General features: G+C 42.9%; 1 protein-coding gene across 1 annotated transcript in view; it reads right to left on the bottom strand.

Annotated features, from left to right (window-relative positions):
* The window catches only part of CDH8 (cadherin 8), a 525,615-nt gene that overhangs the window by 207,194 nt on the left and 293,072 nt on the right, over positions 1-25,349 (bottom strand). Inside the window, exon 4 of the mRNA XM_069738885.1 lies at positions 12,457-12,576. Within this exon, the coding sequence (XP_069594986.1) occupies positions 12,457-12,576 (120 nt within the window). The remainder of the gene's footprint in view (positions 1-12,456; positions 12,577-25,349) is intronic.

Consider the following 25,349-nt stretch of genomic DNA (forward strand, 5'->3'; position numbering starts at 1 on the left):
CGACATGGACAGAGTAAAAGGGATGGTCTGGTGTGTTATCTGTGAGGGCAATGTCGACCCATTCACCACTCGCACCGTTACTGGTTGAGCAAGCATAACCAGGGGTATTGCGTGACGTTGGGCAAAGGCAGAAGACATAAAATTGCCCTCCGCCCCAGAATCCACGCAGAGCTCTACCGAGTGGGAGAATGAGCCAATAGTAATTGTCCCCTTAAAGGACAACTTCGAGGCAAACGTCGCCGTGTCTAGTGTACCTCCACCTACTACCACTAGACGCTGACGTTTCCTCGACCGCTGAGGACATCTGGTGGCTAGATGTCCTGACTGCTGGCAAACATGACAGACCCTGAGTGCACAAGCGGCCTGGGACTTAGATCCTGCTTGTGACACTTCCCTGGCCTCATGTGACTCAGGAACCAGGACTGGAAATTCCAGAGGTTTGGCGAAAGTAGGAGCCAGCCAAAACCTCTGCCTACACTGGGCTCGCTCTAACCTCCGCTCGTTAAAACGGAGGTCAATTCGAGTGGAGACAGTTATTAACTCCTCCAGTGTGGCAGGAATCTCCCTAGTGGCCAGAGCGTCCTTTACGTGGTCAGCCAAGCCCCTCCAAAATATGGGGATAAGAGCTTTATCCGACCAATCCAGCTCAGATGCTAAGGTGCGGAATTGGACGGCAAAATGACTGACCAAGGACTCACCCTGAGTTAATGCCAGCAATTGGAGCGCAGTATCATGGGTGACTTGAGGTCCTAAAAAGACCTGTTTCAGAGCGCTCAGAAACAGCGGAGCACTCTGCACCACATGATCGCCACGCTCCCACAGCGGCGTAGCCCATTCCAACGCCCTGTCCGACAATAGAGACAGAATAAATCCCACCTTAGCCCGCTCTGTGGGAAAACGTGTAGCCAGGAGCTCGAGGTGAATAGAGCACTGACTCACAAATCCCCTACAAAACTTGCTATCACCAGAAAATTTTTCTGGCAGCGGGAGGCGAGATAATGTCGGAGCAGGGGTGGCAATGGACATAGTAGGTGCAGCCACGCTGGCAGCCTGTACAGCTACTGCAGTAACATCCACAGCTGAGGTCGCGCTCTCGAGAGCCGCCAACCTACCCTCCAGCTGCTGGATATGCCGCAGAGATTGCTGTTTGTCTGTCATCACTAGCCAGACCCTGGCGCTAGTGTAATGTCAGTACTGGCGGAACGCACCAAGAGAGATGATATAGATGCGTTCGCAGTCCGGGGTCCACCGTGCAGGTGAAACCTGCTGCTAGGAAATGACAGACAATATGGCGGTATTCAAAAGTATACACACGTGGGTTAAACCTCACCCAGCGTGAAGAAAGCGATCCTGTTGCGTCACAGGACCGCGGTACCGCACATAGAGCGCGAGCAAGTGGTCAGCGAACTAAACCCCAACAGGGATTGTAGTCCGATTAGACCCTTGCTGGCACTACACCGCTACTGGGTGTGAAAGGAATTATATAATTAAAGCACCGAAGTGCGAACTGTGCCGTGCTGGCAGGCACCACTAAGCACCCAGACGTGGGTCAGGAAGCGCACACTGGCGCGTGGCACCGCACTGGCGGTCACAGCAGTAGACGCTGACACGTGTGTGACACGTTGAGTGATAAGTCGGGCGCTAGATAGCAGCCATACTCCATACGTGAACAATCATACAATAGGGTAGGGGTATTTAAAGAACGACTTGCACTCACAACAAACACACGTATTAAATTGTACACTAGCGCATGGCCGTGCGGTCATGCGCAGTTTATATAGTTGCAGGACAGGAAGCGGCCACAGAAACTTTGCCCTTCCAAGACCTGCCAAGAGGACCAATAGAATGCGCTGCAGAGTCTGAGCACATGACCCTCGATCTCCAACGGGAGATCTTGCCCTGGGCATGCTCAGTGTGCGCAGACAAGGACTTAGTCCCAGAGAAGTCCACTCGCTGCTGACCAGTATAGGCTTTACAGGCAGAAGCTGGAGAAGCAGCAGTAACTCTTCTCACAGAGTCAGACTGAGCGAGACGCTGGGATCGACGTCCCTGCTGAGCAGGCTCCACTGCGGCTGGAGGAGAATGGGAGACCGCAGCGGAGACGGATCGAGATTCCCCCTGTGCAGCAGAGGAAACTCGACTCCTAACAAACATGACCCATAAATGTAAGGGACGGGTAAAAACTCAACAGAGTTTTTCATTCTTTCTTTCTTTTTTTCATTTATCTCTCTACATACAAAAGTGAAGGCAGTACTGCCAAAATAGTACATTAGAAAAATTTAATAGCCCATAGTGATGGCAACATTTTGGTCCAATTGAGGACCTTTCTGAATTGGACCGGAAATATTGCCGTCACTCTCCGCTATTAAATGTTTTTTTAATTTTCTAATTTGGGAGTGCCGCCTTCATTTTTTTATGGATATTGGATGATTGGTTTATGCCTGGGAGGCTCTGAACTCCTGCCTCCTCCTTTTTTTGCTGGTGCTGCCTATCTATCTATCTATCTATCTATCTATCTATCTATCTACCTATCTATCTATCTATCTATCTATCTATCTATCATCTATATATCATCTATCTATGTTATACATCTATTCCCATTCATTCCTACCTAGATATATTTTCTTTTTCATAGAAAAAAAACAGAGCAGAAAACACTGCACTGAGCTTTTCCTACAAGTAACTGCCAATAATATAGTAGGACACATTTTTCATTACTACGGTTAAATCTATTTCACCTAAATATTAAGTAAAGCGAGCCCTCGAGCAAGACTGTTCCAAGCATATCATAATCCTAAATTCTTTCAAATATTACTAAAGGAGATCAGCAATCATAGTTCAGATGTCATCTAAGTAAGACTGTATCTCGGAAAGTAGAACAAGTAATACACATGATAACATATCTTACACAGCCATAATGGTATCTTTTTTTGTTCGCTCAAAAGCCTGACTGTGAAAGAAAAAAAAAAAAAGAAAAATGCATTTTTTATAAATTGCAAGGAAGTCAGAGAAAAAGCAAGAGGGACTTATTCTAATCATGCCGAATGCATGTGTTGTCTCATTATACCAGCCATTTGTCAAGGTACGAAAACACTGTAGATCCTGTTCACCCGAGTCACAACTATATATATTTTTTCTTACTTAGTTATTAATTTTGAAGCTGACTTGAATCAGATTTATGCACATTTCAAGTGTTGTATAACAGCTCTCGTAACTTAATTGAAGAGGTGACTAAGCCTGAAGGATAGTAGACAGAGTGATAGAGCAACTGTCTGAATATTGTAATAATCATTATTGGTAACAGGCTGCCTAAAAAAGTAAGTGAATCCAAAGAAGCAAAGATTTTACTTGCATTATTGCTGTATTTCTTCTTGGATATCTAGATAGAGGTAAGAATGTTGACGGCAAAATATTAATAATGGGAAATTGAAAAATTAAAATGCATGAAAGAAAAATACACACATAAATATATATATATATATATATGCTAACTGTGAGGAGTCGAGTTCCCGTTGCTGCACAGAGGGAATCTTGAACCATGTCCGCTGCGGTCTCCCATTTTGCATCAGCCGCAGCGGAGCCTCCTCAGCGGAGACGTCGGTCCCAGCATCTCACTCAGTCTGGTTTTGTGCAAAGGGTTACTGCTCCCTCTCCAGGCTCTGCTATTGTACTTTTTATTGGTCTGCAGCGAGCAGGCTTTTCTGGGACTAAGTCCTGCTTTGCACACACTGAGCATGCCCATGGGAGGACCTCTCATTGGAGGTCGAGGGACACACGCTCAGGCCTTGTAGCAGCTCCCATTGGTCCTCCAGGAAGGTCCTGTAGAGCTGCAACTATAATTCGTTCGCAGGTCCGCACGGCCAGGCGCTAGTGTAAATTATGTATGTGCTCAGCGCCAGTGTGGTCGTATGTGTGCAGTCAGGGACCCGGCTGAAATAAGCCCCTAGAATGCTGGCACCTCCGGCGAGGAGTTTCGTGTGTGTGCATTTAGGGACCCGGCTGAAATAAGCCCTTAGAATGCTGGCACCTCCGATGAGGAGTTTCATGTGTGTGGATTCAGGGCTGGCTAATAGCCATTAGAATTCCGGCTCCACCGGAGAGGAGCTGAGTGGTTGCACTGGACTGCATGGCCACTGTCTGATCTACTAAGTAGCAGTGTTCTCTAGTGAGCTAAACAGGGCACAGCGTTCTCTTTGCTTATGGACTCTGTGAAGTAACAGAGTTCGTTTATACCAATATACTTCACCACCTTACTTAGCAGCGGATTCTTTCCTGCATGGTGGATACCGGGTTGCGAACGCACCTATTCTTCTAAAAAATATATTCAGTGCGTTCCGCCAACCCTATCACTAACTTCATGAACAATAAATTCTGTTGTTACTATAGCATGTGAATTGCTACAGCTGCATTCATATGTTCTCAAAAGAAGCTGGGGTAAACGCGTGTCAGGGTGGATGGATAGAGAGCCATAAATTGTGCTTGCATAGTGTTTTTTTAATGGTGTATTCTTCCTAACTGCATTATTTCACTGCTGTATTAAGTTGGAAATGTGCTAAGGTGGATTCCTTTGGTTATTTTTTTTCGACACATGCTCCTGTTACCTTATCCCCTCTTAGATCATCTATCAATTAGCACGTTACATTCAGGCTATTTCGGTGTCCCTCACAAGAGGCATTTTTAAAACTTTTTTATGCTTATCATATTTAATAAAGATTTAATGATTTTAGTAGTTGACTAGTTCACTTTATTTAAGTACTGTTTTTTTCAATTTCAGGACAGTTGTGGTGTTACATATCTATTGAAGTGGTACATTACTTCTATATTTTATACTAGCTGAAGAGCCCGGCGTTGCCTGGGCATAGTAAATATCTGTGGTTTGTTATAGCACCTCACTTGTCTTATTTTCCCATCACGCCTCTCATTTTCCCCCTCACATCTTTCATTTTCCCCCTCACACCTCTCATTTTCCCCTCACTCCGCTCATTCCCCCTAACACTTGTCATTTCGACCTCACATCTGTTATTTTCCGATCACTCCACTATTTTCCCTCGCTCCTCTCATTTTGCACTCACACCTTTTCATTTTCACCTCACACCTCTCATTTTCCCCTCAGTATATACATGTTTGTCATCTCCCTTATATATAGTATACACCTGTATGTCATCTCCTGTTTATAGTATATACCTGTATTTCATCTCCTCCTGTATATTGTATATACCTATGTGTCATCTCCTCCTGTTTATAGTATATACCTGTATGTCATCTCTTCTGTATATAGTATATACCTGTATGTCATCTCCTCCTATATATAGTATATATCTGTATGTCATCTCCTCCTGTATATAATATATACCTGTGTGCCATCTGCTCCTGTATATAGTATGTACCTGTATGTCATCTCCTCCTGTATTAGACCTCGTTCACACGTTATTTGGTCAGAATTTTTACCTCAGTATTTTTAAGCTAAATTGGCAGCCTGATAAATCCCCAGCCAACAGGAAGCCCTCCCCCCAGCAGTATATATTAGCTCACACATACACATAATAGACAGGTCATGTGACTGACAGCTGGCATATTTCCTATATGGCACATTTGTTGCTCTTGTAGTTTGTCTGCTTATTATTCAGATTTTTATTTTTGAAGGATAATACCAGACTTGTGTGTTTTAGGGCGAGTTTCATCTGTCAATTTGTGTGTTGAGTTGCACGTGGCGACATGCATGTAGCGACTTTTGTGAGATGAGTTTTGTGTGGCGATATGAGTGTAGCAACTTTTTGTGTGTCGAGTTGCCTGTGACAGGTTAGTGTAGCAAGTTGTGTGCAGCAAGTTTTGCGCATGGCAAGTTTTGCGCGTGGCGAGTTTTATGTGTGGTGCGTTTTGAGTAGGTGCAAGTTTTGTGTGAGGCAACTTTTGCATGTGTTGCAACTTTTGTGCATGTGGCAATTTTTCCGCGTGTGCAAGTTTTGCGTGTGGCGAGTTTTCATGAGGTGAGTTTTGCACGTGTGGCGAGTTTTGCATGAGCCTAGTTTTGCATGTGGCGAGTTCTGCATGTTTTGACTTTTATATGGCGAGGTTGGTGTATGTGTGGTGAAATGTGTGCTGAGGGTGGTATATGTGTTCAAGCACGTGGTAGTGTGTGGCGCATTTTGTGTGTGTGTTCATATCTGTGTGTGTGGTGAGTATCCCATGTCGGGGCCCCACCTTAGCAACTGTACGGTATATACTCTTTGGCGCCATCGCTCTCACTCTTTAAGTCCCCCTTGTTCACATCTGGTAGCTGTCAATTTGCCTCCAAAACTTTTCCTTTTACTTTTTCCCCATTATGTAGATAGGGGCAACATTTTTGGTAAATTGGAACGTGTGGCGTTAAAATTTCGCCTCACAACATAGCCTATGACGCTCTCGGGGTCCAGACATGTGACTGTGGAAAATGTTGTGGCTGTAGCTGCGACGGTGCAGATGCCAATCCCAAACATACACCCATACATACACACACACACACACACACACATTCGGCTTTATATATTAGATATAGGACTTGAATTCTTAGCTTTATACACACATATACAAACATTCATACCTTCTTACACTTATTTTAATTACTTATTTAGCACAATTTAGAGATGAGCTGATCAAGTAAGATTCAAATTCAGCTGTTTGCATGTTTTTTTCTAGGAAATTTCAATTAGCGGAGAAGTAATTCTTAGCAAATTGAATGTCCCTTACTATGCTCTGGGGTCTCTGGATACCCCACAACATAATAAACATAAGAAGTGAAAAATAAAAACAAACTTCTACTCACACCTCACATCTCCAGCCCCACTATTCTTCATCATCACCCATCAAGTTCCCGTCACATCTTGAGATCACTGCTGCTTGAACTATGAAACTATGTACACAAGCAAAGGGTTACTATGGCATGACATCACAATGTGTGGCGTGACCTTGCTCGTGCATGCACAGAACTGTCCCATGTCTTATCAGAGCCTGAAGTTCACAGCTCAGAGGGAGAAGCATGGGGACTTCAGCTCGAATGGTGGGGATCAGAAGTTGTGAATGAGATCGGATGGGTGATCGTCAGAAGTGGATAGGGATAGTAAAGTGGTGTGGTTAGTACAGTGTTTTGGGTTTGTATCCTTTGGATGTCCCTTTATCGATCAGAAAAATGACAGCCAGATGCCGCAGTTTTGCTCAATCTGTGCAGAAGCGAACTACAAAGATACAACTCAACAATTGGGCCAATGAAAATTTTTAAAAAGTAGAATTCAATTCCGCTCAAATTTGTTCTCTCATCTCTAGCACCAACATATTGCACAGACCAGCACATCATTTACATTGATCCCTCCGCTATTAAAACTCACAATCTAAAGATCTAATTAAAAAGCTTGCCCACTTGGACACGTAAAACTTTTCCAAAGGCTAGAACAGGTAAAGAAGAGAGGAGAGCCATGGATCCCAGGCGCTGACACTAACAAAAGTTAATCGGGCGGGTAAGTTTAAAAAAAAAGTGCAATTTGTTGCAACGCATTTCAGAGCAGAATGTACTTCTTCCTCAGGCTTCATGAAGGAGTAGGTTCTGGTTCACAGTGCATTGCAATAAGTTGGACTTTTTTTTATACTTACTGCCTTGATTAACCTTTCCCATCGGCAGCATCTGGGATCCACTGCACTCCTCTTTCCTTTACTTGTTATGTCCTCTCTACATTTGGTGTGAGTACAGCCACAATTGGATCACACATCTCCCATTACGTAGTTGTAGTGCAAAACCGATGAGTTGAGCAACCAATCCTTCAACTCACCTCCGCCAGTTGACCATGATGCTACACAGGGGAGCGCCTTTTGTTTTTCCTTTCTCCAAAGCATAGAACAGGACTGGATAACTTGCTGACCACTGTAGTTCCAACATAGGGATCCTTACAAGTCCTCAGAATGGACCTCTAAAATGGAGTGATGGCCATGCATGTTCTACTAGGCTCTCACCAGCAGTCCCAAAGGCAATAAATAGAGCAGTGTCGCACAGATGCAGCCACAGCTCCATTCTTTCAGGGCATTTAGAACCACCATCATGGGATTTGTGGGGCTCTCAGTGGTTTCTATCACTATATAATGGAGTTTTTGAATTTGTTCGTTAACATTTCTGGGAAGAATATTCCAGAAAAAAGTTAATAATCTGCTACTTATTTTTTTTACTAGTATTTGGTTGACATTTGACATTTGCCATTATGTTTAGTCAAATTTATAGAAAATGCGTAGTGTACTGCACATTCCATCTACTCCATGTCATCAGATGCTTATCTAGTTTGTTCTATTAGACAAGGCATTTATTAGATTTTAACAAGCATTGCAAAGAATCATGCAGCAATGTATTACACTATCCAGTTTAAGATCATTGACCTTTCAATAATTGTCTGCTGCTTCTAATTCTCTGATTGTATCTGTCTTCTACCCAGAATGCTAATTACCATTAAAATAGATTTCTCATGCCTAAGTGTTTATCTGCTTGATTAGTTTGGACAAAAAATAATAGCTCTTTTCAACTTGGGAAAGTTTTGAGAAAGAAAACTTATAATGTAAATATGGAAAAAATTGAAAATCTCTACGTAAACTCCATCTTCAGTATGTGTGGTCAATGGTAACGTGGTTTATAGTCCAGTGTCATCATATATTTCAAATTTAACTTACAAATTATTTAGATTTTGAAGATCTCATCCAAGGATGTCAAGCCCTAACCAAACACTGTCATACCAAGTCATTGAATCATGTAGCTAAGTATATTGGATGACCTCCATTTTTTAACCCAGAGGTCAGAATACCATACAGTGGGTAAAATAAGTATTTGGTACACTGCCCTTTTTCAAGTTTTCCCACCTACGAAGAATGGAGAGGTCTGTAATTTTTATTGTAAGTGCACTTCAACAATGAGAGACAAAATATAAAAATTAAAAAAACTGAAAATTACATTGTATGATTTTTAAATAATTAAATTGCATGAAATAAGTATTTGATCACCGACCAACCAGCAAGAATTCTGGCTTTCACAGTCCTTTCAGTTTTTCTTTTAAGAAGCCTCCAACTCTGCACTCATTATCTGTATTAATTACCTGTTTGAACTTGTTACCTGTAAATAAGAACCCTGTCTACACACTCAATCACACTCCAACCTCTCAACCAAGGCCAAGATTAAAGAGCTGTCAAGGGACACCTGGGACAAAATTGTAGACCTGTACAAGGCTGGGATGGGCTACAGGACAACAGGCAAGCAGCTTGGTGAGAAGGCAACAACTGTTGGCACAATTATTAGAAAATGAAAGAAACAAAAGATGACTCTCAATCTTCCTAGGTCTAAGGCTCCACCAAAAGTCTCGCTTTGGGGGGTAAGGATGATTCTGAGAATGGTCAGGAGTCAGTCCAGAACTACAAGGGAGGACCTGGTCAATGACATGAAGACAGCTGGGACCTCAGTCTCAAACATTACCATTAACAACACACTACGACGTCATGGATTAAAATCCTGCAGGGCACGCAAGGTCTCTCTGCTCACGTCAGCACATGTCCAGGCTCATTTGAAGTTCACCAATGACAGCCCTGAAATCTAAAACAACTGGAGAAGATCTGTATGGAGGAGGGGGCTAAAATCCCTGCTGCAGTGTGTGCAAACTTGGTTAAGAACTACCGGAAACGTCTGATCTCTGTAATTGCAAACAAAGGTTTCTGCACCAAATATTAAGTTCTGTTTTTCTATTGTATCAAATACTTATTTCCTGCAAAAAAATGCAAATTAATTATGAAAAAAATCAAACAATGTGATATTTTCTTTAAGATTCTGCCTCTCACAGTTGAAGTGAACCTACAATAACAATTACAGACTTCCTCATTCTTTGTAGGTGGGAAAGCTTGCAAAATTGGCAGTGTATCAAATACTTATTTCCCCCACTATTATATACATAAATAAAAAAATAAATAAATAAATATATATATATATATATATATATATATATATATATATATATACTGTATCTACGCATACATTAGGGATAATCAGAAAGCTTTCAGCAACCAAGGCCCGTAATCCTTGTCAATGCTTGTCAATGCTCTGGAGGCATGGACAGGAGCTACACAAATTTCTTGAGCTTCCAGGTTCCCTAACATGGAATTTAATTTACTGGCCTGCAGCACATAAGTGATATATTGCCAGCCTTGCTAGTCATAAGCCATGCCTGGGATCCTGGTGGGTAAGGATATTTGAGCGCTTCTATCCACGGCACTGACCAGGAACTTCTCAGGCTATAAAACAGAATAATTATTAGCCCAACTTTTCTCCAGCTTCAGCATACTACTCCTACCTGAGATAGACCAAGCGCATTTCATTAGGCCAGAAAGAGCCAGATTGGCGTATTGGAGCACTCAGGCTCTTTTGATCTCTCATAAATCTCTAAATCTTGGAACCAAAATCCAGTCAAAATCATTCACGACCCTAACTCCTGCATTTTTTTACAATGTGTATATATATTTTGACGTAGTGTATTGTGAATTTAAAGTGTGTTTAGGATCATTGTCCATATCTGGAAGCCATCTCTTTTCAACTTCAGCTTTTTAACATATGGTCTTATGTTTGCATTAAGAATTTGTTGACATTTCATTGAATCCATTCTTGCCTCTACACGTGAAATGTTCCCGTGCTAAAGGCTGCAACACAACCCCAAAGCATGATTGATCCACCCCCATGCTTAATCGTTGGCAAGGTGTCATTTTCTTGAAATTCTGTGCCCTTTTTCTCCATACACACCTTTGATCATTGTGGCTAAATAGTTCTATTTTAACCTTATTGGTCCATAGGACTTACTTCTAAAATGCATTAAGCTTGTCTAGATTTTTTTTGCACACTTCACTTACATACTTTTTGCCGAATTTTATGGTTAGGATTCAGGAGAGGTTTTCTTCTGATGACTCTTCCATGAAGGCCATATTTGTGCCGGTGTCTCTGAACAGTATAACAATGTACCACAACTAAAGAGTCAGCTAAATCTCTCTTAAGGTCTTTTTTAGTCAAACGAGAGTCCTGATTTGCCTCTCTAGCAATCCGATGAGCAGCTCTCACTGAAATTTTGCTTGGTCTTCCAGGCCTTATCTTAAACTGTTCCTGTTAACTGCCATTTCTTAATTACATTTCAAACTGTGGAAATGGCAACTTGAAAATGCTTTGCTATCTTCTTATAGCCTTCTCCTGCTTTGTGGACCTCCACCATTTTCAGAGTGCTAGGCAGCTGCTTAGAAGAATCGATGGCTGCCGTTTTCTTACACAAGGTTAGAGGAGGATTGGTTTTCATAAAGCTGGGAAATTTGCATCACCTTTTCTAACAATGATAGTGAACAAGCCATAACCCTACCATGCTAATTAAGGTCTGAAACCTTGGTCAAAGTTATCTGAGCACACAAATATCTGGGGTGCCAAAACTTTTGCATCTGTTCATTTTCCTTTTTGTAATTGCTAAAATGTAAAAAATGACAATAGTATACATTTTTTTTTGCCTATAATACAAAGGAAATGTGTCAACTTTAACTTTAGGGCTTTTAGAGATCATTTCATCTTTAACTTGTTTAACTGTTCACAATAACAGTAATTTTGGCAAGGCGTGCCCAAACTTTTTCAATCCACTGTATATATAACTTTCCTCAAGTGCTTGCTTCAAATTGCACTGTATCATTTAGATCTGAAATGAATGGCGAATGATATTGGAGCTTTTATCACCTTTTACGACTTTTCTACATTTCACAGTTTACATTGTGTTTGTCATGATAAAAAATGGGTTTTCAGTCCTGTCTTCCCTTTTTCCAGGTCTGATCATGTCAGGTGTTAACTTTTCTCAGCCTCAGTCTGGTTTCAGGTTTTGCTATTTATCTCTGTTGCATCCTGCAGGCAGTGTCAGTTATAGTTCTTCCTTCGGCGTGTGTAGCTGACTCTGGTATATCCTGACTTGTCCTGCTACGTTAGCTGCCTGAACCCGTGTCTCTGTTTTTCCCCAATCCCCGTCTTGACTCAGTGATTCCCTTTTACATGTTTACTCCCTGGTTTTGACTTGGCTTGTATCCTGGCCTGCTTCTGCCTTCTGTCTTTGGCTAGTCCGCTTCTGACTGTCACTGACCTTTTGGCTTGTCCGTGACTCTGTGTTTTGTCTATTTATTTAGTACTGTGCTACTTGCTATATCTACCTGGCTTATTTAACTTTCCTGCTGCCACCTAGTGGTAGCCTTGCTGCTGCATGACAGGCCTGCTGTGTCTAGGTGCAGCCCTCCTTACACTCCTTAGCCATTAGTGGAGATTGCACCTACCTGCATTGCAGCAGAGTGACAGTGTTATTATATTTTTGTAGTTTACATAATATTCTAACATGTCATAAACGTCTCTATATTTTGCTTTTGTTCAACGTGCTCTTTCTTTTTAGATTTCAGACATACCTGTATGAGGTTCAATAGAAAAATACGGCTGTCCTTCCAATATACTGTAAACCAGTTTCGCACTGTTTCCATACACTGGATCATCAGCATCTGTTGCTATTACCTTGGTGACTGAAGTACCTGTGAAAAATACAAGAAACATAAGTTATAATTAATTTGTGTTTAATGTTCTATTTGAAGTTATGTAGCAATACTTTTAGTTTTTAACAAAAAAACAAATGTTAAATATTTGCATCCTTAATCTAAAAATAATAATTGATCTTGGTATCTATATTTCTGTCTTCTATCTACTGTCTTGAGGATTCTGGAGCTGAAGTAAACCCACAAAATTGCAGAAACATTTGACATAGGCATATAACTAAATCTAAGAAATTGTAAGTTATTCCTCCTTAACCTTTCTATGTTTTCCTCCATGTTTGTGTGGGTTTTCTCCAGGTTCTCCAGTTGCCTCCCACTATCCAAAGACATACTGATAGGGATTCTAGATTGTGAGCACCATCGGGGAAAGTGATGATATTGTTCGTAAAATGCTGTGTAATATGATTGTGCAATACAGTAGAAGAGAGTGAGATAAAAACATTTTTACCTCGATAAAGGTCATCACCACTGGAATTGTCTACATTAGTAGCCACTAGGATGGAAAAATCAAAAACGTAAATATATGCTACCAAGGAAGTGAACTAAATCCAAATCAGAAGGGGGCAGATCAAGGCAACCGATGATATTGAGCCAAGCTCATGATGGTCAGCAAAAAAAGTGATATGGTCAACTGACTTGGTCAAAACCAAATGAGTTAGACAACAACATCTTTGGATTGTAAACGAACCAAGGAGACCTTACTGCTACAGGTGAATGGATCAGGAGGCAAAATTCATGCTCACCTATTTATGTTGATGTTCCAGGGTAATTCGATTTGTGTAGATGCTAGACTCGCTCCAGACTCCAAAGCAAAATAAAAATAACATGTAAAAAATAAAAACAATACTTATACTCCTCTCACCTCTTCGATCCCTCCACTTCTCACTATCAACTGTACGGTCCTCCTCACATCTTCATTTTGCCATGGCTCACTTTGAATTCTCTGGGTCTCTAACGCTAGGCCCAATCTTCCAGGTCCGATGAGGCCAGAGAGGGTTCTTCGCAAGCTCTCATCAAAGGTCATGGCATACACCAAGACCTTGTGTGCACATGTGAAGTAACCTTCCAGGTCTAATGAAAGCTCTGATCCAGCTTGAGACACCCAGGGAATTCAACGCGAACTGTGGAGATTTGCAGATGCAACAAGGACTAAAAGTTATGTTGACGAGCGTAAGGGCTGGATAGGCGACCAGTAAGGTGAATAGGATATGTATTTCTTCCTTTTTTTTTTTTACATTTTCATAGCCTTTTCCAGCCTTGGAAAAAATGATGGCCAATGACCAACATCTTGTTGGATCCACGCGGAAGCTAATTACAAAAAAATCTGTATTTTGGCAAATGCATTTTTTTGTTGAATTAGAGTAGAATTCAAATCCTCTTGAATTTTTTTGCTCATCTTGTGAAGCAGAAGTGACCCTTCAGAAACCAAGAAAGACAGTATTGGCTAAAGAAAAAGTCTGTTTTATCTCTTTGAGATAACCAAAGGACATTGTATGCAGATGACTTAAGTAGCAGAATCGAAGCTCAGTAGTAGAGCAGAAGTGACATTGGCCACCAGGACCGATGATCCAGTATTTCATTACTTCTACAATCTTTTCTATCTTTAACACTACGACTACTGGACTCGTGAACCCTGGCTAGAACTACTGCAAGTAAGTAGTCAAAATGACTACACAGTAGTCCTAGTGTTAAGCATAGCATAAAAAAAAAATTCAATGGAAATAATAATACTGATAATAATACATTTTTTGTAGTGTATTACATTGGGAGTTTAACAGTGCAGGTATAACGTTATCACTTTTAAAGTGTATTGATTTATTTTAAGAATATATATTAATTTAGCAATATTGGCCCTTGGAAGAAATATCTTAGCAATCACTATGGGTAAAGATCTATCAATTTCTTGCAAGTTGTAAGTAGTATTTTATTAGAAATATTGATCATGAATAAACCTTCCCATTAGACATAAAGACGTTGCTTTATTAAGGCTTTATTGATTAGTTAAAGGTGCATGCTTTCGTAATGATTATTGACATTGATTAGATCAACAGATGTCAGATGGAGATGAAATATTTTGAAGAGCTTCATCCTATACCCAGGAGTAAACATGAAAGCCTAAATTAAAAGTGATTTCTAAGAAACATCTGATTTTGCAGAATCCATCACTTTTTTTTTCAACCAACATCAGTAAAATCTATGTTTTACGTAAAGATGCTACATAGGATTCGAAAAGGGATTTGCTTTTCTTAACGTCATTCAACATAATTAAAAGGGTGTTACCATAAAAAACATCAACTAGATCCCTAATAGGCTGTCTTACACTCAGGCTGGGACTTGAATTGTAATTAAAAAAGGGCTGATCCATTCTTGGAGGATCGACTTTGAATCCAATTTTTCCTGAAATTTGCAGTTCCATGTAAATTCAATCACTTTGAGATGTGATTCATGACAATCAGTAAAAAAAACAAAACATTCTCAGCACCATCATTCACATCATGGAGTGAGCTACAAAAACTAAAAGTGTTATTTATGTATTTTTAGAGCAAGTAAAAAAATTATGGTATGCAATTCACAGCAAATTGATTTGATGCAAGTCAAATTTTTTGGGGGAAAATGTGTCGAAACTTTTAAACTTCAAATGATCCGCTCATCTCTAGAAAAAATATAAGAGGACGAATGAACCAATAATATATTGGCTTAAACTTTCTACTAAATAGTAGAAAATACAGCTAATGATGAGCGAACCTTTCAAGGTTCGGATCAGTTCTGCGAACATCCCGGTGTCCCAAACTGCTGTGCTGGGAGGCCTGATACCTCATGCAACAGCTCAAATTGCTTTTCTTCTCAGTCATACTCAAGGAACACAAACATCAGTTTTGTAGACTACTATCGGTAGAAAAATGTAAGGATAGTAACACAGGTAGTTGAATGATCAATTTACCCGGAGTAGAAATTTGATCATGGCACAGCAGCAGTCAGCATGGGCCATGAAAGCGGTATCAAGGTCTGGGGCAGCATTTAGAGTTTTGAATTGAAATTTAAATGAATATGAAATTTCATTGAATTTGAGGTAGGTGAGAAAGCAGTGTAAGCCTTCTTTGCTTTGAGCCCTGATGCCTTATGCAACAGCTGAAACTGGATCTTTGTACAGACACACCCAGCTTTCTTAGAGAAGTAATGGCAACTGGGAAATTGGTACTGAGGGACTGCAATGACTATCAGCTTTCAGAAACCATCTGCATTAACCAGGCGGAAAGGCAGCATTTCCGTGGCCAATAGATTGGAGATGGTGGCTTTCAACATCTTAGCTTTGTCATGTATAGGAGAAAATATTCATTAATGTGACTATAACTGTGGGACTGAGGGCTGGCTGCTTAGCTGAGAGAGGGTGGAGTAGGGTGAACACAATAAACTGCTGGACTGTGAGTGAGGTGCAGGTGGATTTGGTATGATGATTTGAGAAAGATGTGGTGTGCTTAGCTAAACAAAAACAGCAGGGATTTCCACTTCTGTAACAGCTGACGTGCTCTCTCTCATCCTAACTGTAGGAGGTAAAGAAATTGAGGTTCTACATCCATGGACCTGTGTGTGAACACTTGCAATCGTGACAGAGGAGGAAAAAGCAGCAGATACGGTTGATAGAAAGGCCGGTGGTTGGCGAGGCCTGCATTTTAGTGCAGTGAGATTCCCAGACTAAGGCATGTTGATCGCGCATGTGCCAGTTTATGCATTTATTCATCAAATTATTGCAATTTTTGCCTCTGCTGAGTCATTTTTTGCAAAGTTGGCAGATAACATCAGTTGGGTCTTCCTTTTCGGTCTCAGAAAAGGCCCAGGCTAGGTAACCCTTGTCGCCCCTGCAAACTGCGACTGGGGAATGCTGCTGGCCACAGCCAGAGTTGTGGCTGAGGATGCAGTGCTTGTTGTGGTTGCCTCACACCGTGTCTATGTGTGAAGATACCACACAAAAGATGTTCCTCCTCCTCTGCTGAGTTACTAAGCTGTGTGTCTCATCATCATCCTTTCTGTTCTCCCACTGCTCACCCTGAGAGTCACCCTCCTCTTTGGAGCAGACCTCTGATGCCATGGAATAGAATGTGTGAACAGCTCTGCAGACTCGTCCATCTGTGGTCCTCCACAGTCAGTTGGGCTGTTGGAAAATTGTGATGCTGATGCAAACAAGAATAATTGGGGTGAAAGCTTTGAGGATTGTACTGTGTGTGATGTTAAGGTGGAAATAATCTGGGTAAAGTGTCACCTTGTTGTGCTGCTGATGGACATAGACGGCCAGACAGATAACTTTAAAAACTTTAAATAGGTTTTATGCGGTTTATCTAAGTGTTGGGACAAAGTTTGCTAAATATTGTCCTGGCTTGAGCCTAATCATTATTGGAGATTTATTGGCAGCAATTGATATAAAGGAGGTTGGAATTCTATTAATGCTCTTTTTTCAATTTTCTATAAAATGCATTTTAGATAAGAGGCCATTCAAATATTCAAGATTGGTCTCATTATTCTAGTAAGTGGTTTAATGAGGCTGTATCTATATTAGTTTGGATGTACTTGAACATCTTATCTCTTAAAGTGTGGAATACAATAATATACATTTCAATCGTACAAGAGAAAAAATCCAGCTACCAAGATCATCCATTAAAATATAAACTATTGTAGAAAACATTAAAATAAGTTACAGCGAAAACTCCGAAGTAAAGGGAGCAAACGCGTTTCAGACAACATCTTTATTCATTTCTTCCTGTTACAAAATACACTTTTTTATATACATATGAATGGTCCTTAATCTGAATAGAAGCATTTTGATTTACATTTCATTTTTTATGTGTTTTATATAAATTTGATATCCTTTTATGAATTTGTGCTATTATCTGTTAAGAAACAGAACAGTCGAGACCACAATTGGAGATTCTTTGAGTGGCTTGTGCAGTTTTTCTGAAAATGAGATGTAGAGAGTACCTTGGAGGACAGTCTTATTATTCAGTTCAATTGTTCACCTTCGAACTCCAGACCACTGTGCCCACTTTTCTAAAGCCCCCTAAAAACTTTAGGTAGTTAAATGCATGCGCAGAACCCACCTATGCCCCATTAAAGCCAAAAGTTCTGGCTCAGCATGAGAAGCCCAGGCAGTGATGTGAAGATGCGGCGAGTATCAGAGAGGTGACAGTCAGGAGTTGAGGGGCCAAAGAGGTGAGCGATGAGGTGAGTAGAAGAATTTTTTTTATTTTACATCCTATGTTTATTATACTGTGAGGTCTTGATAGATAATCTCTTTGATCCACTCAGTCAATTATGACTCTAGGTCATTGTTAGGATCATTGCTCACCAGGCAGTTCTATCCTGTGTTTTCTTTCAGTTCACCAATTATTATTTCCATATCACTCTTGATGATGTCAATCCTGCGTATGCTTGGACGTCCTCTTCTTCTTCTAACACTTACCAATCCAAGTATGACATTTTTCTTCAATGACTGACTGCATAATATGACCAAAAAAAGCTATTTTTGGTTTGAGCATCTTAGCTTCCAGTGAAAGTTTTGGCTTGACTTAGTCCAAGAAGTCTCTGTTGGTCTGTTAGTGATCCTCACTGTCCATAGACTCGGTAGAAGTCTCCTCTCGCACCAACGTTCAGACCATAATAAAGGACATAAATTAAACAGAGATCAAATTCTCTTCAAATCAATTTTCCAGAGAGAAAATGCGTTAATTTAAATGTTGCTTAACTCTAATGTTCGGATTTAAATTATAAGAAAAAAAATTTCGAAAAATATGACGTACTGAAACCTTGTCTTTCCACGTACAAAAGCCCTTCAACAGAATATTGGTAGTTTGGTTGTTTTTAAAATGGGGACAAAGTATATGAGGAGCAAAATCGATAGGATCTGTGAATTTTTTTTTAGAAAACTGTAAGAAGCTTTAAGCTTTCCCACGCAGTTGTTTAATATATTGTACTTTAATAGGAACTGTCCCCATCGGAATCTGAATTCAACTCTTTGCTTCGACCTTGGCCTCTGTTATTGCTTTTCAGCAGAATGTCACGAGTAGAGTTGAGCGACCTTGACCTTTTTAGAGTCGAGCCGGGTTTTGCGAAACCCGACTATGTCCAAAGTCGGGTCGAGTGAAATCGGCCGATTATGACGTAAAGTCGGGATCGACCGAAACACGAAACCCAATGCAAGTCAATGGGGCAGCATAGTCGGCAGTGAGTGGGGGCCAGGAAAACACCTAGAGTGGCCATTTTAATGTCAAAACCATCCATTCTTCTTAATGAAGCTTGTCAAGCGTAATTTACCTTATAATAATTGGAAGGCATTTGAAATTGGGGGTCATTTGGCTAAAGTTGTGGGGGGTAGGGCTGGTTCAAGTAATTAGTGGGCCCAGGAAATCTGGACCACGTCACGGCAGTGGAGCAGGGAGAGGTAAGTATTTCAACTTTGCAAGTGCTGTGAACCTGAGCAAGCAGGGGGGGCCCACTCGTTGGCATTGGCACTGGCACAGGGCCCCTCAAAGTACAGCGGTGTGTTTGCACGGCGGGGGCGCCTCCCACCGGCAGCAACACTTTTGCGTACTATGAGAGGCCCTGTGCCAGTGACGTCGCCAACTAGTATTCCTCCCCCCACCTGATGAAGGAACCTGCACTTTCATCTGCACCTTCCTCTTTGTCCCCGTGTAAGGTGGTATGGTATGCGGGAAGAGCAACCTGACTTTCAGCAGGGTCACAATGTTGTTGTGTAGCGTGCACGGGGAATGTTGCGTTATGGGTCAATGTACCAGCAGACTCATCTATCACTGGCTGGGCAATGGGCACGATGAAGTGGAAACACAGATATAGGCCCAAAGAAGAAAGTGGGCTAAATGCAGTTCAAAATTGGTAACACAGGAATAACCAGGGGGCATTGCAGTGGAGGACAACTGGAATGAGAGGCTGACACAGAGAGTAGGGCCAAATCAGTAAGTAGTCGAAATGCAGTTCAAAATTGGCAACCGTAGTAAACAGGCGGCACAGCTTTGTTCAGTGGAGGAGAACAGCAAGGAGTGGCAGACACCGATAGTAGGCCCCAAACCAACTAGTACGCCAAATGCAGTTGTTCCATTTAACCACAATTTAATGAGAGCCTGAAGATAGAAGCTCAGGAAAGGCAACCTGGGGAACACCTTGGAGTGTAACACACCATCTCTCTCCACCCCATACCCATTTTGTATGGCCTAATGCAGTGTACTTTTCTACAACTACTAAACGAGAGTCGGAAGACCGAAGCAATGGCAAGGAAACCTGGGGAACACCTTAGAGTGTAACACACCCTCTCTCTACACCCCATACCCAATTTGAAGGCCTAATGCAGTGTAGTTTCCAAGAACTACTAAACGAGAGCCGGAAGATCGAAGCTCAGGAAAGGCAACCTGGGGAACACCTTGGAGTGTAACACACCCTCTCGCTACACCCCATACCCAATTTGAAGGCCTAATGCAGCGTAGTTTCCAACAACTACTAAACGAGAGCCGGAAGATCGAAGCTCAGGAAAGGCAACCTGGGGAACACCTTGGAGTGTAACAAACCCTCTCTCTACACCCCATACCCAATTTGTAGGCCTAATGCAGCGTAGTTTCCGACAACTACTAAACGAGAGCATGAAGATCGAAGCTCAGGAAAGGCAACCTGGGGAACACCTTGGAGTGTAACACACCCTCTCTCTACACCCCATACCCAATTTGTAGGCCTAATGCAGCGTAGTTTCCGACAACTACTAAACGAGAGCCGGAATATCGAAGCTCAGGAAAGGCAACCTGGGGAACACCTTGGAGTGTAACACACCCTCTCTCTACGCCCCATACCCAATTTGTAGGCCTAATGCAGCGTAGTTTCCGACAACTACTAAACGAGAGCCGGAATATCGAAGCTCAGGAAAGGCAACCTGGGGAACACCTTGGAGTGTAACACACCCTCTCTCTACACCCCATACCCAATTTGAAGGCCTAATGCAGTGTAGTTTCCAAGAACTACTAAACGAGAGCCGGAAGATCGAAGCTCAGGAAAGGCAACCTGGGGAACACCTTGGAGTGTAACACACCCTCTCGCTACACCCCATACCCAATTTGAAGGCCTAATGCAGCGTAGTTTCCAACAACTACTAAACGAGAGCCGGAAGATCGAAGCTCAGGAAAGGCAACCTGGGGAACACCTTGGAGTGGAACACACCATCTCTCTACACCCCATACCCAATTTGAAGGCCTAATGCAGAGTAGTTTCCAAGAACTACTAAACGAGAGCCGGAAGATCGAAGCTCAGGAAAGGCAACCTGGGGAACACCTTGGAGTGTAACACAACGTCTCTCTACACGACGGAAGGGCTGATTCTTAGGAAGGAAGGCTGTTGGAAATAAGCATTGCGCGTCCGAGGGTGATTATATTCTTATTAGGTATATACTCACCCTCGGACGCGCCCTGCTTCTTTATTTGGAATGAATGTTTATTTGCAATGTGGTGTTGACTTTCTCTATTATTTTGGTAATTAATGATTTTATTATTTTCATTATTTTGCATCTTCTCGGCAATAATATAAAGAAGACGCGACAGGACAACACTCGGTGGATGCCATATGTGTGTTTTCAATTTAAAAAAACTTTCAGTTAACTACTTGCAGGAGAAAGTAATTGTAGCTGGTGGCCATTTTTAGTACTGTACCAGATTAGAGTTGTGTGTTTGTTTTTAATGTTAAAATGTCTGCATTTGATATCTCACCAGTATTTTCTTTTTTATAAGCAAAATACTTATTTTTATATTTTCTGATGTTGGTTCCAGGGGTACACGGCCAGCAGTGCCCTGGTCAGTGTAGTAGTAGTTGAAAGAATGGACCGCAGACAGGCATCGAAGGCCTAAAATAATAACACATGGCTGTAGGCAATTTTAAATTGGTTCCAGGGGTACACGGACAGCAGTGGTGTGGTCAGTGGAGGCCTAGTGGAAGGAGTGACCGCAGACAGGCATCGAAGGCCTAAAATAATAACACATGGCTGTAGGCAATTTTAAATTGGTTCCAGGGGTACACGGGCAGCAGTGACCTGGTCAGTGTAGTAGTAGTTGAAAGAATGGACCGCAGACAGGCATCGAAGGCCTAAAATAAAAAAATTGGGCTGGCTGTAGGCAATTTTAAATTGGTTCCAGGGGTACACGGGCAGCAGTGGTGTGGTCAGTGGAGGCCTAGTGGAAGGAGTGACCGCAGACAGGCATCGAAGGCCTAAAATAATAACACATGGCTGTAGGCAATTTTAAATTGGTTCCAGGGGTACACGGGCAGCAGTGACCTGGTCAGTGTAGTAGTAGTTGAAAAAATGGACCGCAGACAGGCATCGAATGCCTAAAATAATAACACATGGCTGTAGGCAATTTTAAATTGGTTCCAGGGGTACACGGGCAGCAGTGACCTGGTCAGTGTAGTAGTAGTTGAAAGAATGGACCGCAGACAGGCTTAGAAGGCCTAACATAACAAACTTGGGCTGGCTGTAGGCACTTTTAAATTGGTTCCAGGGGTACACGGGCAGCAGTGGTCTGGTCAGTGGAAGTCTAGTGGAAGGAGTGACCGCAGACAGGCTTCCAAGGCCTAACATAACAAACTTGGGCTGGCTGTAGGCACTTTTAAATTGGTTCCAGGGGTACACGGGCAGCAGTGGTCTGGTCAGTGGAAGTCTAGTGGAAGGAGTGACCGCAGACAGGCTTCCAAGGCCTAACATAACAAACTTGGGCTGGCTGTAGGCACTTTTAAATTGGTTCCAGGGGTACACGGGCAGCAGTGGTCTGGTCAGTGGAAGTCTAGTGGAAGGAGTGACCGCAGACAGGCTTCGAAGGCCTAACATAACAAAATTGGGCTGGCTGTAGGCACTTTAAATTGGTTCCAGGGGTACATGGGCAGCAGTGTATGGTCAGTGGAAGTCTAGTGGAAGGAGTGACGGCAGACAGTCTTCGAAGGCCTAACATAACAAAATTGGGCTGACTGTAGGCACTTTTAAATTGGTTCCAGGGTAACACGGCCAGCAGTGGCCTGGTCAGTGTAGTAGTTGTAGAAAGAAGGGACCGCAGACAGGCTTCGAAGGCCTAACATAACAAAAATGTCAAAACAATGGTATTGTCAGTGCCAGGCATTGAAGGATGTCAGCGGCTAGACTACACATTGGTGAAGCTGTGAGAGATAATTTTGCTAGTGGTAGAGCACTGTTTGAGCTGGGGGGGGGAACTGTCTTGTGGCCGGCGGTACAGGCACAGGGCCCCTCATATTACAACGGTGTGTCTGACGTTGGGTGCGCACCACCACCGCCAGAGACACTTTATTGTACTATGAGGGACCCAGTGGCAGTGCCGTCGACCAAAAGCGGCCACACCCACCTCTTCAGACAAACAGCACTCTCAAGGGTCCAAGCGCAAAGTGGCGATAGCACGGCCCCGTGTGGGGAGTTTGGCCATTTCGTGAGGTGGAAACATGTCGTATGCTGGACAATCAGGTGAAGAAAATTACGAGATTGGAAAAGTCATTCAGAATAGTCCACAGGCAAGACCTTTTCATAGGAAAGCTAGGTGTCAGCCGGGCAGGGTGGGGCAAAAGATTTTGAAATCCAGTTGTGGTTCATTTTAATGAAGGTTAGATCATCTACATTTTGGGTAGCCAGACGAGTCCTTTTTTCTGTTAGTATTGAACCTGCAGCACTGAATACTCTTTCTGATAGGACACTAGCTGCCGGGCAAGCAAGCTCCTGCAATGCATATTCTGCCAATTCTGGCCAGGTGTCTAATTTGGATGCCCAGTAATCAAATGGGAATGACGGTTGAGGGAGAACGTCGATAAGGGATGAAAAATAGTTTGTAACCATACTGGACAAATGTTGTCTCCTGTCACTTTGAATTGATGCTGCAGTACCTGTCCTGTCTGCGGTCATAGAAAAATCACTCCACAACCTGGTCAGAAAACCCCTCTGTCCAACGCCACTTCTGATTTCTGCCCCTCTAACACCTCTGGTCTGCTGGCCCCTGGAGCTCGTGTGAGAACGATCACGGGCGCTGTGTGCAGGGAATGCCAGAAGCAAACGGTCAACAAGAGTTGATTGTTTTGTTGCTAATATTAGTTCCAAGTTCTCATGTGGCATAATATTTTGCAATTTGCCTTTATAGCGAGGATCAAGGAGGCAGGCCAACCAGTAATCGTCATCGTTCATCATTTTTGTAATGCGTGTGTCCCTTTTGAGGATACGCAAGGCATAATCCGCCATGTGGGCCAAAGTTCCCGTTGTCAAATCTGCGGTTGTGCTTGGTTGAGGGGCAGTTGCAGGCAAATCTACGTCACTTGTGTCCCTCAAAAAACCAGAACCCGGCCTTGCCACGCCACCAATTTCCCGTGCCCCCGGGAAAGCTTCCTCATTAAAAATATACTCATCCCCATCATCCTCCTCATCCTCCACCTCCTCTTCGCCCGGTACCTCGTCATGTACACTGCCCTGACCAGACAATCGCTGACTGTCATCAAGGCTTTCCTCTTCCTCTGGTGCAGACGCCTGATCCTTTATGTGCGTCAAACTTTGCATCAGCAGACGCATTAGGGGGATGCTCATGCTTATTATGGCGTTGTCTGCACTAACCAGCCGTGTGCATTCCTCAAAACACTGAAGGACTTGACACATGTCTTGAGTCTTCGACCACTGCACACCTGACAACTCCATGTCTGCCATCCTACTGCCTGCCCGTGTATGTGTATCCTCCCACAAAAACATAACAGCCCGCCTCTGTTCGCACAGTCTCTGAAGCATGTGCAGTGTTGAGTTCCACCTTGTTGCAACGTCTATGATTAGGCGATGCTGGGGAAGGTTCAAAGAACGCTGATAGGTCTGCATACGGCTGGAGTGTACAGGCGAACGGCGGATATGTGCGCAAAGTCCACGCACTTTGAGGAGCAGGTCGGATAACCCCGGATAACTTTTCAGGAAGCACTGCACCACCAGGTTTAAGGTGTGAGCCAGGCAAGGAATGTGTTTCAGTTGGGAAAGGGAGATGGCAGCCATGAAATTCCTTCCGTTATCACTCACTACCTTGCCTGCCTCAAGATCTACAGTGCCCAGCCACGACTGCGTTTCTTGCTGCAAGAACTCGGACAGAACTTCCGCGGTGTGTCTATTGTCGCCCAAACACTTCATAGCCAATACAGCCTGCTGACGTATGCCAGTAGCTGCCCCATAATGGGAGACCTGGTGTGCAACAGTGGCAGGTGCGGATGGAGTGTTTGTGCGACTGCGGTCTGTGGACGAGCTCTTGCTTCTGCAGGAGGACGAGGAGGAGGAGGAGGAGGGGGTGCGAACGGCTACAGACAACTGTTTACTAGACCGTGGGCTAGGCAGAACTGTCCCAAACTTGCTGTCCCCTGTGGACCCTGAATCCACCACATTTACCCAGTGTGCCGTGATGGACACGTAACGTCCCTGGCCATGCCTACTGGTCCATGCATCTGTTGTCAGGTGCACCTTTGTGCTCACAGATTGCCTGAGTGCATGGACGATGCGCTCTTTAACATGCTGGTGGAGGGCTGGGATGGCTTTTCTGGAAAAAAAGTGTCGACTGGGTAGCTCGTAGCGTGGTACAGCGTAGTCCATCAGGTCTTTGAAAGCTTCGCTTTCAACTAACCGGTAGGGCATCATCTCTAACGAGATTAGTCTAGCTATGTGGGCGTTCAAACCCTGTGTACGCGGATGCGAGGCTAAGTATTTCCTT

The sequence above is a fragment of the Ranitomeya imitator genome, chromosome 9 (genome assembly GCF_032444005.1).
Source record: "Ranitomeya imitator isolate aRanImi1 chromosome 9, aRanImi1.pri, whole genome shotgun sequence".
NCBI classification, from domain to species: Eukaryota; Metazoa; Chordata; class Amphibia; order Anura; family Dendrobatidae; genus Ranitomeya; species Ranitomeya imitator.